At 48.2% G+C, this 14,506-nt stretch overlaps 1 protein-coding gene across 1 annotated transcript in view; it reads left to right on the forward strand.

Moving 5' to 3' along the window:
• Positions 1–12,839: 12,839 nt before the first annotated feature.
• PCP4 (Purkinje cell protein 4) overlaps positions 12,840–14,506 on the forward strand; it is a 51,893-nt gene continuing 50,226 nt past the window's right edge. The window contains exon 1 of the mRNA XM_035028844.1: positions 12,840–12,954. Within this exon, the coding sequence (XP_034884735.1) occupies positions 12,946–12,954 (9 nt within the window). The 5' untranslated portion in view covers positions 12,840–12,945. The remainder of the gene's footprint in view (positions 12,955–14,506) is intronic.

Raw genomic sequence — 14,506 nt, forward strand, 5'->3', positions numbered from 1 at the left:
AGTCCCTCCTCACGGCAAAAAGTCTCACTCCTTCTGAAGTCTCAAGCCAAAGCCCCTTCACAGATGGATAAGGTGAACAAAACTTAGCCACTGTTGAAGGGAGGCAGGGGCTAATGCAGCCAGGCAAAACCTCCTTCTTGGTCTTGCCTCTGGGTCCAGACTGAGAGAAATTACTCCTTCTTGTCTGCTCTGGGAACTGTACTCCTGTTTTCCTGACTTCCTGAGGTGAGTGACCCCAGTGATATCCTGGTCCAGTGCAATAACCACACCAGGCATTGAACTGGAAAGGCACAATGCCCGCCAACAGAAGGTGCATTCCTGGCAGCTGTGCCTTGGGTCAGCTCTCAGTCAGCCGGTCCTCATACCCATGGATTCCCTCCCAGTTAACCTGTTAGTTCAGCCCAGTTTCCATCTGCAAGAATTCTCCATGTGCACTAAGTCAGCCAGGGTCTCACAAGTTGCAGCTCTTCCTCTTCACACAATGTCCAGAAGTACTTCCCTTCCCTACCTCAAGACGCAACCTGGCCTCCTGACTCCACCGTGCTGACCTAGTTGGCCCTGCCTACCTCCTCTCATTTGAAACATGATTCACCTACTCATAATCTCAGGCCATTTCTATTCCTTAGCTCTGGGCCTCTCCATCTCCCAAATAATCTCAGCAATTCTTTGGGAGAACTTCAGGGAAACTTCTACTGGCTCCTCCCTTACTCTGTTTTGACTCCACCCTCTCCCAACTCTTCTGGTCTTTGGTTCTCCCATGCCAAACTACATATGGTGAGTCTCACCGGTCTACCAAGGAGCCACCGTCCCCCCCCACCGACTGCTGGGCCCCTCCCTTCTCCCAGGGGGGTAAAGCCCCTTCCTGTAGATATTCACCTATTCCTTATATCTCTACCACCCACAGCTGGTATTCTCACATGTTTCTGGCTACCCTTCCAATAGTTCAAATACTTTATGTAGTTCTAGGTATTTTTCCATGGCACTAGAGATCAAAGGATGCCCAGGACGCTGAAGCATTACTAAAGGCAGTACTACTAGAGTTAAGGCATATGTGTTCATGTAGGACTGGGCAGCGAGCTTGTCCACACTACAGTGTTTTGGGTAAAGATGTTGCTGTAGATAACATTCTGACTCATAGGTTGTTCAGGTCAAAATAGGGCCACTGAATGGAATGTTATCATTCAAAATGTTTTTGACTTGTAGGTATATGGTTGCAGAAGCTACTTCCCCCCCCCCCTTTTTTAGGGAAAGAGAGGTGGGAGGAGGGGCAGAGGGAGAGAGAGAATCTCAAGAAGATACCCCGCTGAGTGTGGAGCCTGATACAGGGTTCGATCTCACGACCCTTAGATCATGACCTGAGCTGAAATCAAGAGTCAGATGCTTAACAGGCTGAGCCACCCAGGCGCCTCTGTAGAAGGTATTTCTCAGAAAGGAGTAAAGGCTTTTTTTTCTGGTCAATTTCTCTATGTGATGAAAATGGCCTTGCTTTTTGGGATCCACGTATATGATGGCATTTATGCATTTTTAAGCTTCATTGACCACAATTATGCTTTTGTCAAAATATCTCATTTATGAGGCTAGTAACTCAGGCTGCTCTGGTGGAACATTTTGCTTGCTGCCCCCCACCCTCCAGCTGCTTAATTAGGGAATTAAATTTTTCTAAAGACTTTTAGTTCCTGGAGTTTAGTTGACTGAGATTTTCCCTAATTTTACAATATTGGTAATAAGTTTTTCAGCATGATTTAGCATTTGGAATTATTTAAAGCAAGCATTCATATTAAATGGAATGAACTTACCACTTTCTATGCTAATGTTTTATAGCCTTGAAAGAACCAAAAACGACATGAAGGTTTTGCAGATTGATTTTAGACATCATTTTCGCTTTCATTTGGAAAGATATTAGCACAATTTCCCAGCATTTTATTGACACATGTGTTAGGTCCAGATAGTGGTGGCCATATATAAATTCTTCTTTCATGACCCACTTAAATGCTATACAATTTAGCGCAGCAGAAGTTACCACTGGGAATATACTGTGGTTGTTTACTTTCTGTCTACCCCTCTCCTCAGCTTCCACCCGAGACACAAACACACACAAACACCCACACACACCCCAAATCTTTCTCCTGTTTGTGCAGCATAACCCCTAGTACAGGGAAGATTCTATCAAGGAGCAGGAAGAACAAGAACAGCGGTATCAACCACGTTAATACACCCAAGAAGAAACAAACTTTAAAATTTGATCACCACACAAACTTTTTCTTGAGGGAAAAGAGTTGGATTGTCTGAATTCAGGGAATTGGAAGTCAATATTGTGGGTAACAACAGCTACATTACCCATTTCTCTGGTATTTTTATTTCCAGATCACTTGGAGATTCTCACGTAGACAGTGAGATACGAGACTCATTTCCTCCAATACAACCCACGTTGCCTTCCCTGGGCCACTTCCGTGATCACGGACTGACACTGATATTTATGAATCCTGCTGATCCCTTTCTAGCCCCTGGATGGACAGTTCCTTTGGTATCAGTGAGTCCAAGCATATTACCATGCATGCTGCTATGCAGTCAAGCACACAGATTTTAGAGCCAGACTGCTTCACGGTTACTAACTGTGGGACTCAGGGCAAATTACTAACTTCTCTGAACTGCTTGTTCTTTGAAAAAATGAGGTTAAGAAAATTGCCCATCTTATTCAGTTTTGTGAGAATGAAATGTAATAAGGCACCTACATCAGGGGCTATGCAGGTAGGGTTACCAGGGGGCAGAAGCCACAGATAAGAGTTCATAGAGCAGTTGATAATGAGGCGTAAAGTTGCTGAATGGCTGACGGAAGGGGCAAAAAGAGAACTCTAAAGTGTCACAGAGGTGGCAGTTGAAGGCAGTTACCACCCCTGGGGCTGAGGAACAAAGGAAAGAATTTAGGATTATTAAAATTTGGAAGCTTAAAGGAAGGACCTCAGGGGGCTGAAGTTTAGACTTCTGGTGTCTCTGGGGGGAGTGCAGTGAGGCTGATTCGGCAAATATTGGGAAAACCACAGACTAGATCCAGTCTGGAGGTCAGAAATGCTGCCACCAATGGGAACAGGGATCAAACAGGAAGGAGCAAGAAGGAAACAGGAAGGAACACACCTGTCCTTCTTCCTTCAGCCTTGCAGAATCCTGACCTACCGTGTTCTCTCTTGGCTGATTCTGGAAGGGAGTGGCTGGCGAACTTGAAATGTGGCTTGCAGAATCTCAGATATAGAATTGTAGACTGGGGATATGTGAAAGAGAGGCTACCAATTCTACCATCTCTGCAATTAATTTCCATGAAATGAATGGATCATATTTTCCTGCTTTTTTTGCATGTCTGGTAATTTTTGGATGCCCGACATTATGAATGCCAAATTGTGGGGTGCTAGGTTTTACTGTATTCCTTTAAAGAGTGTTGGATTATTTTCCTGGCACATAATTAAGCAAACTATGGGTCACTTTGAGTCTTTTGAGGCTTGGTGTTAGGCTCCATTGTGCAAGGCAAGAGCAGCCTTTATTCTGGGACTAATTGAACCCTACTCCTAAGGCAGGGCTTCAATCCAATGCCTGTGTATTTCGAGGTCACACCATTTCGGCTGGTGGGAACAGTAATGATTTCCAATTCTGTGGGATCTCCAGGAATTGTCCAGGGGCTCTTTCCCCAGCATTGGGAAGTTTCCTCCACTTTGGCTTCAGAGAGTATTTTTTGCACAGATCGGTATTCCGTCCAAGGCACAGGGGAACACGTTGGGGCTCTCTTAACTGCAGTCACTTCCTCTCTGCTAGCCAGTCTCGCAAACCTTGGTCTCCTTGGCGCCCCCTGGTGAAAGCAATGTCCTCATCGTGTTTTTCAGACTTCATGGTATACTCAGTCTTGTCCTCTATCAAACCTTGGCTGGCATGAGATAGGACTCTGTCCAAGATGATGTTATGCAATATTCTGCGTCAGTAGATCAGATACTCTTTAAGCCTCCAGATAGTGGTGCTGGAATTGGATAGATAGAGGCCTATGGGCAGCAAAGGAAACTCACACCAGAATATATGCCTATTCCAGTGAAGACGGATTACTGTCCTTTCCAAGGTGGAAGGAGTCTAAAGATTTCAGCTTGCAGCCAAAGGGCTGGCTGATCTCTTTGAGGGACAGTGTTATATCAGGGGCTCACACCTTCTGATCCTCCTTCTTCATAAGGAAGGAAGAGGACACACTTGCCAGATCAATGACCACATACCATGTGCCTGAGGCTACATTAATCTCCTTTGGTAGAGTGGCCTTGACCTCAGCTATTGCATTGGGATGTGGTATTGGTTTTTATGATCATTTTGGCTGAGGTGGGGGCAGGGTCAGAGCTTTTACTTGGCTTTCCCCACAATGAAAGCTCTTACACCACAGGTCACGGATCCATTGTGGAGATTCTGCCAACTGCCAATTATGTCTATTTCCAGGGAACCCACATGTGTTCTATAGGAATCCATGTGTACTCAGCTTACTTATACTCCCACTTGGACAGAGAGGCTGGTGCTTTGAGTTCCCAGTTCCCACTTGCACCCTGTATCCAACAGTCCTCTAAATTTTGGGGGGGTTCTCTTTTTTATTGTGCAGTTGCTCAAGAAAATAGTCATGGACCCTTCTGAGGAATAACTGGGAAAATTAATAGCACTTACTATGACTATGATGTTGGTGGGTCCTTTTCCCTGGAGACCTGGCCCCCTTTTCGGGGGATTGCTTCTGAGTCTGAAAACTGGCTCAGATTGAAAGCTGGGCAGGGAATCTTGACTTTTTATTGGGATGCCTGCCCTTAGCCTCTTGATTTTCACCTTCAGTTTCTCGTATAGATTTGTGTAGATCTTTGTATAGATGTGTTTGTATAGATTTGGGTTTCTCATCCTCAGCACATTTTGCCCCAGATGATTCTTTGTTGTGGGAGACTGTTCATAATACTGCAGGAAATTTAGCAACGACTCTGGTCTCTACATACGAGGTGTCGTAAGACTCTCCCTGACCCAATGTTGAGACGCTCACAAATATTTCCTCCCAGTTGTGACACCCCAAAATGTCTGCAGACATTGCCAGTGTCCCCTGGGTGGGGGGGAATCCCCTTGCTCCTCCTTTGAGAACCACTAGTGTGGACTGAGCAAGGCCCTTGTTGTTGCCCCTCTATCCTGCATCTATGGACGTGTGTTCTATTACTATCTATCAACACAGCGCTCTGTGAGTCAAGCCACCGGCTGCCTCAGACCTTCCTATTCATTTTAATTATTGCACCCACATGTTTTCAACGGTTGACTGCTGCCCCTTGGCAGTGCTTGCCCCTGTCACTATTATTTCTGGACCCTATCATCCCTGTTGTTATCCGGAAGCCTGGGTCTCTACTGGCTTCCCCTACCACCAGTCCTGGTCTGAGGAGGATAGATACCACTGAGCCACCCAGCAATGCTGCAATCCCTCTCACCAACACATTCTTTGTCGCCTTGGTGAAGGCAATGCCCTCATGGCATATTTTTCCAGAATTATATGGTATATCCATTCTAGCATGCCCTCACCTCTGGACCTTTTGATCCCCTCTTCCACTTCTTGCCATAGCAGTCCTGGCATTTCTATTTCTCTCAGCGTGAACCACAACTTTCTGCAAGGGTCCAAAGCTATCTCAGCAGCTTGTTGGAACCATCTCTTGGGGTAGTGCCTGGAACAATAAGTATTATATCATAGGATAGTTTTCCCATATCAACAAACTTTCTCTTGTACAACTTTATTTTCTGCCCCCACCTGTGGCTTTCTGCTTTGATCCAACACTCAGAACCCAGCCACATATGCATTCTCATCTTGGCTTCTGCCAGTATGCATTGGCCAAATCCTGCAGCTTCCTTTAGGTTCTTCCCTTACCAGGCTCAACACTTGTGCCAGCTCATAGAGTGATTTAACTCTAGGTATGAGTCTGGCAGTCAGGAGGGGAGGTGGGACAGATCTGGGATAGGCATGCACTGTCTTGCAATATGGAAGCCTCTGTATCATCTTCAAGTACCAGAAGCACTAGCCTTCAGCAGGGAGGAGGAGGCCAGTGCTGTAGGCTTGGAGTGATCAGAGGGATCTAGGAGTTCAAGATATTCACAGGCATCTACCCACGACTCAGGATCTTTTCCCCTCCCAGCCAGACCCTGACTTTGGCATCGATTAGGAGAACTTGCCTTCTCTGGGGTTTGGCTACACTATGGTTAGTCTTGAGCCTGTTCCTCAGCTTTTTCTGCTGCAGCCACAAGACATGAGAATTTCTGTATGCTGCTCAAGAGGCCCTGGATTTCACGCTTAGTCTTCAGTTCCTGGCTAATCACGCTCAGCCTTGCCTTATTTTGCTCCATGGCCTCGACTTCCCCAGCAACAACCTTCTCATTCCATTGTCCTTATAAATGTCTTTCCCACCTATTTCTCGAGTGGCTCCCTGGGCAGAGGGGGATTCGGGCTGTGATTCCGGCAGAACAAATGCCTCAGTTGATCCAACAGGAAGCGTTAGAGCTGCAAGGGATGACCCTGCAGAGCTGTCCACTTTTGGACATGGAACTGAGAACTGCCTGTGGATGGTCACCCAAATGGCATGATGACTTTGAGCAAGCAGGGCCCTTTGGCCAAGAGCAGCCTCTCCAGGTGAACTGAGTTGAGGGCTGAGTCCATCACCAACACCCAGCACCCTGGAAACAAGCGCTTCAGTCCTGGGACTGTGGGGGCCTGGGGTCTCCATTAGAGTGTCCTCTAGAGAGAAACTCAGCCACAGGCCAGAATGTCTGAGTCTGCTCAGGCTGCCATGGTGGAAGACCACAGACATTTTATTTCTCACAGTCCTGGAGGCTGGAAGCTCAAGATCAAGGAGCCAGCAGGGCTGATTTCTTCTGAGGCCTCTCTCCTTGGCTTGTGGATGCTGCCTACATTGACGTGGCTTTTTCTCTCTCCATGTATATCCTTAGTGTTTCTTCCTCTTTTTTATATAAACACCAGCCATATTAGCGTAGGGCCCCACCCTTAGGACCTCATTGAACTTTAATTACCTCATTAAAGGCCCCATCCCACATATGGTTACACCGGGGGTTAGGCCTTCAAAGTGTGAGTTTGGGGGGACACTACGTTGCCTATAATACCAGACCCTTGGGCTGGCTCTGCAGAATCATTGATTTGAAATTTTGGGAGGAGTTGCTGAAGAGTGAATTGGAGGAGTTCACCTGTGTAGGACATGACTGCAGGGAAAATAATTAAAAACTCAACCAAGCACCATTCTGAGAGCTGTCATGGCTGCTGAGAGCAGAGAGCCCTACCAGCGGGCCCCCGACGTGGCCTTCAGCAATGGGCCCGGAATCGAGGCATCAGAGACGGGGCTCTCTGAATGCAAACACTGCTGACCTTTTCATCAAAGAGGGAGCTGCAGAGGGTGACACACGGCTCTGGGAGCTCTCCAGGCAGACCTTATCCCCAGGACAGACTTCGACCTTTAATTGAGCTAGAAGGGACTGCAGGTTATAAGGTAACCTTTTCATCCATAAACCGCATCAGCTTCTGGTGAGACTGCAGCGCTTGACGTTGGGAGTGAGACAAGACAGGTGCCCAGAACCGTGGCAGCTAGATTGGACCTGTCTGTGTCTGTCTCCTGCACCATCCCCTCTTCTCTCCGAGGGCCTGGTGACTCTTTACAGAAAACATGACCTCACAGAGTGCCAAGGTGGGGTGGAAATTGCATATGGAAACAAGTTGTTTTAGGAGAGTGTGAGACATGGAGGGGGAGGGAGGGAGGGAGAAGGAGAGAGAGCGCTTGGGGATAACAAATTTCCAATACCTCTGAGAAATGATAAACTGTACACATCTGTTATGCAGAGTGCCCAGTTAATGGTGGCGGAAGAGACGGGGAAACATGCGTGTGGGACAGGAATGACGAGGCAGGGGGCAGAATAACAGCTGTAAATATTATTTGCTAAAACCTTGGGAAGCCACAGCCTAGTATTTCTGTTAATCTATTTTTCCTTTAAAAAGTCAACAAAACACAGTCATTGAAGTTTAAAACAGGTCCATTTATATATATTACTGTTTTTAAAAGCTGGCTTAAAATCTGACAGCATAGAGATTGTTGAAATATCTTCTTTTTCCATTATTTATTTTTTATAAGTTTGCTTTTTTTAAAAAAGATTTTTATTTATTTGAGAGTGAGGCAGAGATAGCGACAGAGATAGCGAGAGAGAGCACATGAGTGGGGAGGAGAGAGAGAAGCAGGCTCCCAGCTGAGCAAGGAGCCCAACGTGGGGCTCGATCCCAGGACCCTGGGATCATGATCTGAGTCAAAGGCAGACACTTAACTGACTGAGTCACCCAGGTGCCCCTCTTTTCTCATTTTTAAAAGAGAACATTCTTATATGTTGGCTCTGCAAAGTGAACCTTTTAATTTTATAGAAAAAAAAGTTTATATGGCAGGCTCCACACTCAATTGCCAGCAGAAAGCTTACTTGTTTGGAAGTGGTTTTGAGAGCTAACTCGGTGCCCACATGGGCATTGGGAGAGAGAACAGGATGGGATAGCCTCACCCTCACCCTGGCTTAAAGTCCGGGAGGGGAGAGACAAGATTTGTGCAAGTGAGCACACACCTGAATCAGTCGCTGGAACAAACAGATGCTTCTGGGAGAGGTCGGTAGAATTATGTTGCATTTCTACCTCTGTAGATATAACCAGAGTGGCTTCCTGGCTCTGGGCCATGTGACATCCAGAGGTTGGCAGAGGGCTAGAATCTGTCAAGGGGATTAAAATTAAAGGCAGCAGGAAGCAAGGGGGGGCGGCACAAAGGCAGGAGCTTACTGGGTCCACCTTTTAGGGTAGGGAATGCTAAGCCTTTGGGGTGGGGGCTGCATAGACACCCAGGGACTACAGGGGGCTTCTTTTGGGGGGTGGTGAAGGCAGAAGGGAGGGAGGGGTCTAGCTACTGACATTGGGCCATGATGCCTCCATCCTCGGAGGCATCCTAGGTCTTTGGATCCTTGGTCCAAGCCTTCCATGTTCAGGGATCAGGCCTGTGCTGTGCCTGCACATGGCCGCTCACAGAGCAGTAGAGAAGCAAAGGTGGGAAAATGAAGCAAGAAATTATACATAAATGATGCATTTGGTCTAAAAGTCTGATGAAAAGCCCCAGGTCATCAGTACATAGTGGCCCTATAAATAACCCTAAAGGAGAATTTTGAAAGATTGCTTGGTTCAAGTTTGCACCTTCAGGCAGGATCACACTCCCAAGAAGATGAAAATAATCTATCCATATTATATATATATATATTTCATAAATTATAGAACCCCATGTCTGTATTTTAATTCAGCAAGGTTGAAGTATTCCCCAAGATCTAATATATGAAGCTATAGATCTAATTCTCCTGAAGTTCTTTCAAAATTTATTTCTCGGCTCAATATATGTGTTGTATATATTTTTGCTTAGGTTGGCAGATGCAAGATTTTACTATTTCTATATCACCAGTGGAGATGAGACACTGAGGAATGGAGAGGTTTTGCCAAGGTCTCGTGGAAAACCATTGTTCATGTCAAGGACTCAAGTTCTAAGCTTCTGGTTCATGACTCCATCTTCCATGTAATAGAGTGTTTGGCTATATGGGTTATATAATAGGGCCACACGGATTCTAAAAGGCAGGAGAGAACAGGCAGGAGGCAGGAGGGAACCTGGAAAGTTTGGAAGGAGTGAGTGAGGTGTGTGTGTATACACGTGCATGTGTGTTTTATCACTGTTTCAAGCAATGATTCTCAAACTTGACTGTTATCAGAACCACCTGGAAAGGTTTAAAGACCATCCACTTACTGTCCTTGCCCCTTGGGATTCCAAGACGAGGTCCAGGGAGTCTTTGCATCCCTTGGTCTGATGGATGGTCTTGTGGCGGCTCTATTGTCCCAAGATGACGGATGGGGCTGGGAGCTGTGGTCCAAAGGCCCACCTGCTGGGGAATGATGGAAGGAGCACTCAGTGCCCGAGTGCCCACGTAGCTGACCCCCGAGCAGACCGGGAACCAGCACTGTGTGGTGTGCACCCCTGAGTGCATCCTGTGTAACCCATGGGTGCTCATTTCCCACAGCGGCTCAGTTCTCTCTGTGGCCACACTCACCTTCGCTTTGTGTTTGAGACAGACAGCTCCCTAACTCATTAGTAGGAGATAACATTGTTACAGTAGGTATCCTGGGGAAATTAACAGGGTTAAGTTGCACGCCACATGGCAAATACCAATCAAATTCGCCTTAAGATCCTTCTATGCCTCCCCTAAAAGTCTTCTTTGAACTTGTTATGGCATCTATAATAGTTTGCTGGGGTCGCCACACCTAAGTGCCACAGGCCAGGTAGTTTAAACGATAGAAGTTTATTTTCTCACAGTTCTGGAGGCTGGAAGCTGGAAGATCAAGGGTTGGTTTCTCCTTGGCTTGTAGATGACCATCTTCTTCCTGTGTCTTCACAGGGTCCTCCTTCTGTAATGGGTCTGTGTCCTAATCTATTTTTCTTATATGGACGCCAGTCCTATTGGATTAGGGTCCACCCATATGACCTCATTTTAGCTTATGGACCTCTTTTAAGACCTCACCTCTAAATACAGTCACATTCTGAGATACTGGGAGTTAGAACCTCAATATATGAATTTTGGAGGGGACACAATTCTGCCAATATCATCTATCTTCTCTTCTATAGCCTTTATGACCCCCTGATTTGTTCCAAACAACTGCGCGCTCTACGCAGCAAAGCCTCAGCCCAGCCTGGCCACCCATTCTGGCCTGTTCCCTGGAAACTCCAGCAACCATTCACTGCTCCTCAAACCCCCTGCTGTTGCAGATTGATATGCGCAGCTGTGTCATGAGAAAATTCATGTCTGCACCACAACCAGGCCAGCAGAGCACGGCTGGTTCTCTGTATATCCTCTATTTGTCCCCTTTGCCTGAGCATAGCCTAGAAAACCACATGTGGGACCCCGTCCGTGTTGTCTCTGGGAGGTATCACTCTCCACCTCCAAGCACTGGGTGCTCAAAATCCCAGGCAGGCTTTCGCTGGGGAAGGTGGAAGATGTGGTTCTGCTCTTCACGGAGAGAAGCAAATGCTGCTCCCCTTTCTCTGAACTGCTGTGCCTCTTAGCAGACCCGTCCTCCTCTGTCTTCCACTCCTCACCACCTGGGGAACCCCAAGGGCATCCTGGCTAGGCCCTCCCATGTGTGAAATTGGGGACAGGGAGGGGACGGGGGAGTGAGAGGATGCTGTCAGGATGTGCTAACAGGCAGATCTTTGTTTGCAAAAGCTTTGTGTGGTTGGGGTATATGAATATGTATGTATATATATATAGAGAGAGTTATTATATATAGAGAGAAAGAGAGAGAGAGAGTTATTATAACGAATACACATATCCTCCCATTGAAAGGGACCTTTCTCTAGACACATTCCCATGTAAAGCAGCTATAAATTAAGAAGATTGGTTCCCATGAGCCGTAGGAGTCTTGTGCTTCTTGCTGCTTCATGTTTGTGCTCCTCACGTGTGTGCCGCAGAGATGGGCTCTGGGCCAGGGCTCTGGGCCCGGGCCTCCACGGGCAGACTGTAGTGGCTGGTACCTATCTGGGGATGTGTGGCCTTCCACTCACCAAGGTGGACCCAAGAAGGGAGTTGACAGGAGAAGCCACCGTAGTGATGGCGGGTAGGAGTTAATGGACGGAATCAGAGGTGGGCCCGAGCTTAGTGTTGGTCCGTCCCACAGCTGCTGGTCCACGGAGTCTCCCCAAGTGGGGGATGGGTGAGGCCCTCCGGGGGGCATCTGAGTAACAACGACCCACTTTCTCATGTACTTACCCACATGAGCTACTAGGTAGCTGTCACTTGGATGTGCTTATGTCTCTGGTAGGTCCTTTGAGGAGTTACTAGTCATCGTTTGGAGTACCCGCCATGACAGAGCCTCACTGTTCTCCAGCCGAGGCTCCCACTTGGACCTGAGCCCAAGGTGAAGCTGGCCAGTTGCAGGAGGGTGACCTGACCAGCCTCGGGCCGAGGAGACGGGCAGCGACACGCACCTCATGCTCTGCTTCAGCCATGATCCCGGCTGTGAAAGACAAGGCTTCACTTGGATGCTGGGAAGACTCTTCAGGGTCTCCTGAGTCCAGGCAGAAGGAGGGAACCTCTTTACAGAGAGGCTGAGGGCTGCAACAACGAAACCATCAGCAGGGTCCACGGACCCGCCCACAACCTCTTCCCGATGCTGGCGAGGTTCTGACAACCCCCCCGATAGGGCTGGGGACCTTCTCCCTCGTCACATCGTGACTCTCCAACCCATGTCTCAGAGCTGCTATGACCTCCCACCAAGAGAGGATGTGCCCGGGATACAAGCATCCTGGCATAGTTGGGGGCGGGGTGGGGGACAGGGGAAAACCTTCCCCCAGAAGGCTGAGGTTTGTGCCCCCCAAAACAGAAGAGGCTGCCACTCCTGGAGGAGAGCATGGGCCGCTGTTTCCAGAACTGGCCTTCCTTCGAAAAACAGACCTTCTTTCCACTGACATTGAAAACGTATTTTCCATGAATCTGAGTCCTGTACCCGTGAATTAATAAACAATGGCAAGCCTGTGATGATCTTTGCATGTGATGACTTTGACCTTAAAAAAAAAAAAAAAAGAAATCTAGCTGTTCCTTCTCTCCCTGGCGGAATTTGGAGCGGAGACCTCGCTGGCTTCCCGCTTCGTTCCACTAGGTGGCCCCTCGTGCTCTCAGATGTCTGCAAGGAGTGCAGACAGGTGAATGGATCTCATTGGCTTACAGGAGGCATGATGCCACCGGGCAGCCCTTTTTAAGAGAAAAGCCAGGACCGGTGGAATAGCGACCCCTGAGCAGCGTCCTGAGTGAGTGCTGAGCACAGTGCCGACCACAGGGACCCCGGAGCTGCGGTGTTAGAACAACATGAGTGAGGTGAGTGGTGCTGTAACTTGCAGGGGGAGACTTGCGGTTGAGAAGGGACGGGACCACAGTTGGTCTCGGAAAATGTGAAGGGTTTCCGAGGGGCGATGGAGCACAGATCAGCCCTGTGACTATCTGCTTTGAGGGCTGACACTATTGACCTCTTGGTTGGTACGGCAGGTGCAGGTGCAGACCCCGGTCAAGTTTGCAACTTTTGCAAATTTGCCTTAGAAAGAGAAGGGGATTCATTGTGTGCTTCTGATTTCGTTGTGACTTTGGAAAGTGCTTTGGGTGTGAGACCTCCCGATAGAAAGCCGATGGTCTTGGCGTCTCTGGAGGTTTGTGCGGCTTCCCGCTTGTCCTCGCGTGTTTGCTTTGGGGGATACCTTGCGGAATGTTGGCAGGCAGGCCATCTGGTGACAGTCAGGCTTGAGAGAGAAGCAGGGGAAGGATTTCACGGCATAGCTGTGTGGAGGCACCAACTCTATCTGCAGTTAATCAGAGCACCGGTAAAAGAGGCAGATCACCCGGTGACAAATCTGCCTGTGTGGATGGGGCTGGAAGATAGGGCAGACCTGGACGGTAGACCAGCAACAATGTTCCGTTGCAAGTCCCGTCTCTGAATGTGTTTCTATAGAAGAGATTTTGTTGGGGCAAACTGATAGCTCATTTTATTTTAAAAAGATCGTGTTCTCTTTCTTTTAAATGAAGCAGGTTTGGGGGTGTACAAACTGCCCCCTAATTCAGCTCAATAACCGAGACAAGTCCATTTTCATATCCTTTGGGTCGGCACTTAAATAATTACTTTTAAAGACCTTTTATATTCTCTGTCTTTTTTTTTTGACAGATGGGTGATCCTTTTTTGGAAGTCTAGAGTAAAATTAACTCCAGAAATAAGAGGCACCTTCACTACGTTTCTCTCTCTGATGGGTGACTTTTGATGTAAACACGATAGGAAGAAGGGGGGGTGAAGCATATACGGTTTAGGAATGGGGTTTGGGACGGAGGGAGGAAAGGGGAGTGTGGGAGGAAGATGGGAGGCTGGGAGCCTCCCGCCGCGGATACAGCTGGGAGCTCCAGTAACGCCAGGGCAGCTCACTTTTGCCTGTTCTCAGCCCCCAGCTCCACGTCTAGCGCTCCCACTGCTGTTATTATTCCCAATTGACAGATGGGGACACTGAGGCACAGAGAAGTTCAAGGTCAGCTGGTTCCACGCCAGAGGCAAGTGAAGGGGGGGGGGGGCTCAGGCTGCGTGGCTGGCGGGTGGATCTCAGGGTCGGAGAGCCTATGGAGCTCTCAGAGCGCTGGCTGCCACCGAAGGAGGGGGAGGAAGAGGAGCTGGGGCCTGAAGCAGAGAAAGGGCAAGGAGGACCTGGCCTCCGGGTCCCGAGGCTTTTTGCTGGACTCCATGAGATTTCAGAGGCTTCTGCCCTGTGTCAGCTCACCCTGCTCCCAACGAGAAGTGATGGCCGGGGAGAGTGGGTCTGTAAATACACAGGTTAACAGTTTCAGAGAGGAGGAGTCAGAAAACAGTAGAGCAACTGGGGGTCCTTCCTCCCTAGTT

The sequence above is a fragment of the Mirounga leonina genome, unplaced genomic scaffold, assembly GCF_011800145.1.
Source record: "Mirounga leonina isolate KUSES-001 unplaced genomic scaffold, KU_Mleo_1.0 Mir_205, whole genome shotgun sequence".
In the NCBI taxonomy this organism is placed as follows: Eukaryota; Metazoa; Chordata; class Mammalia; order Carnivora; family Phocidae; genus Mirounga; species Mirounga leonina.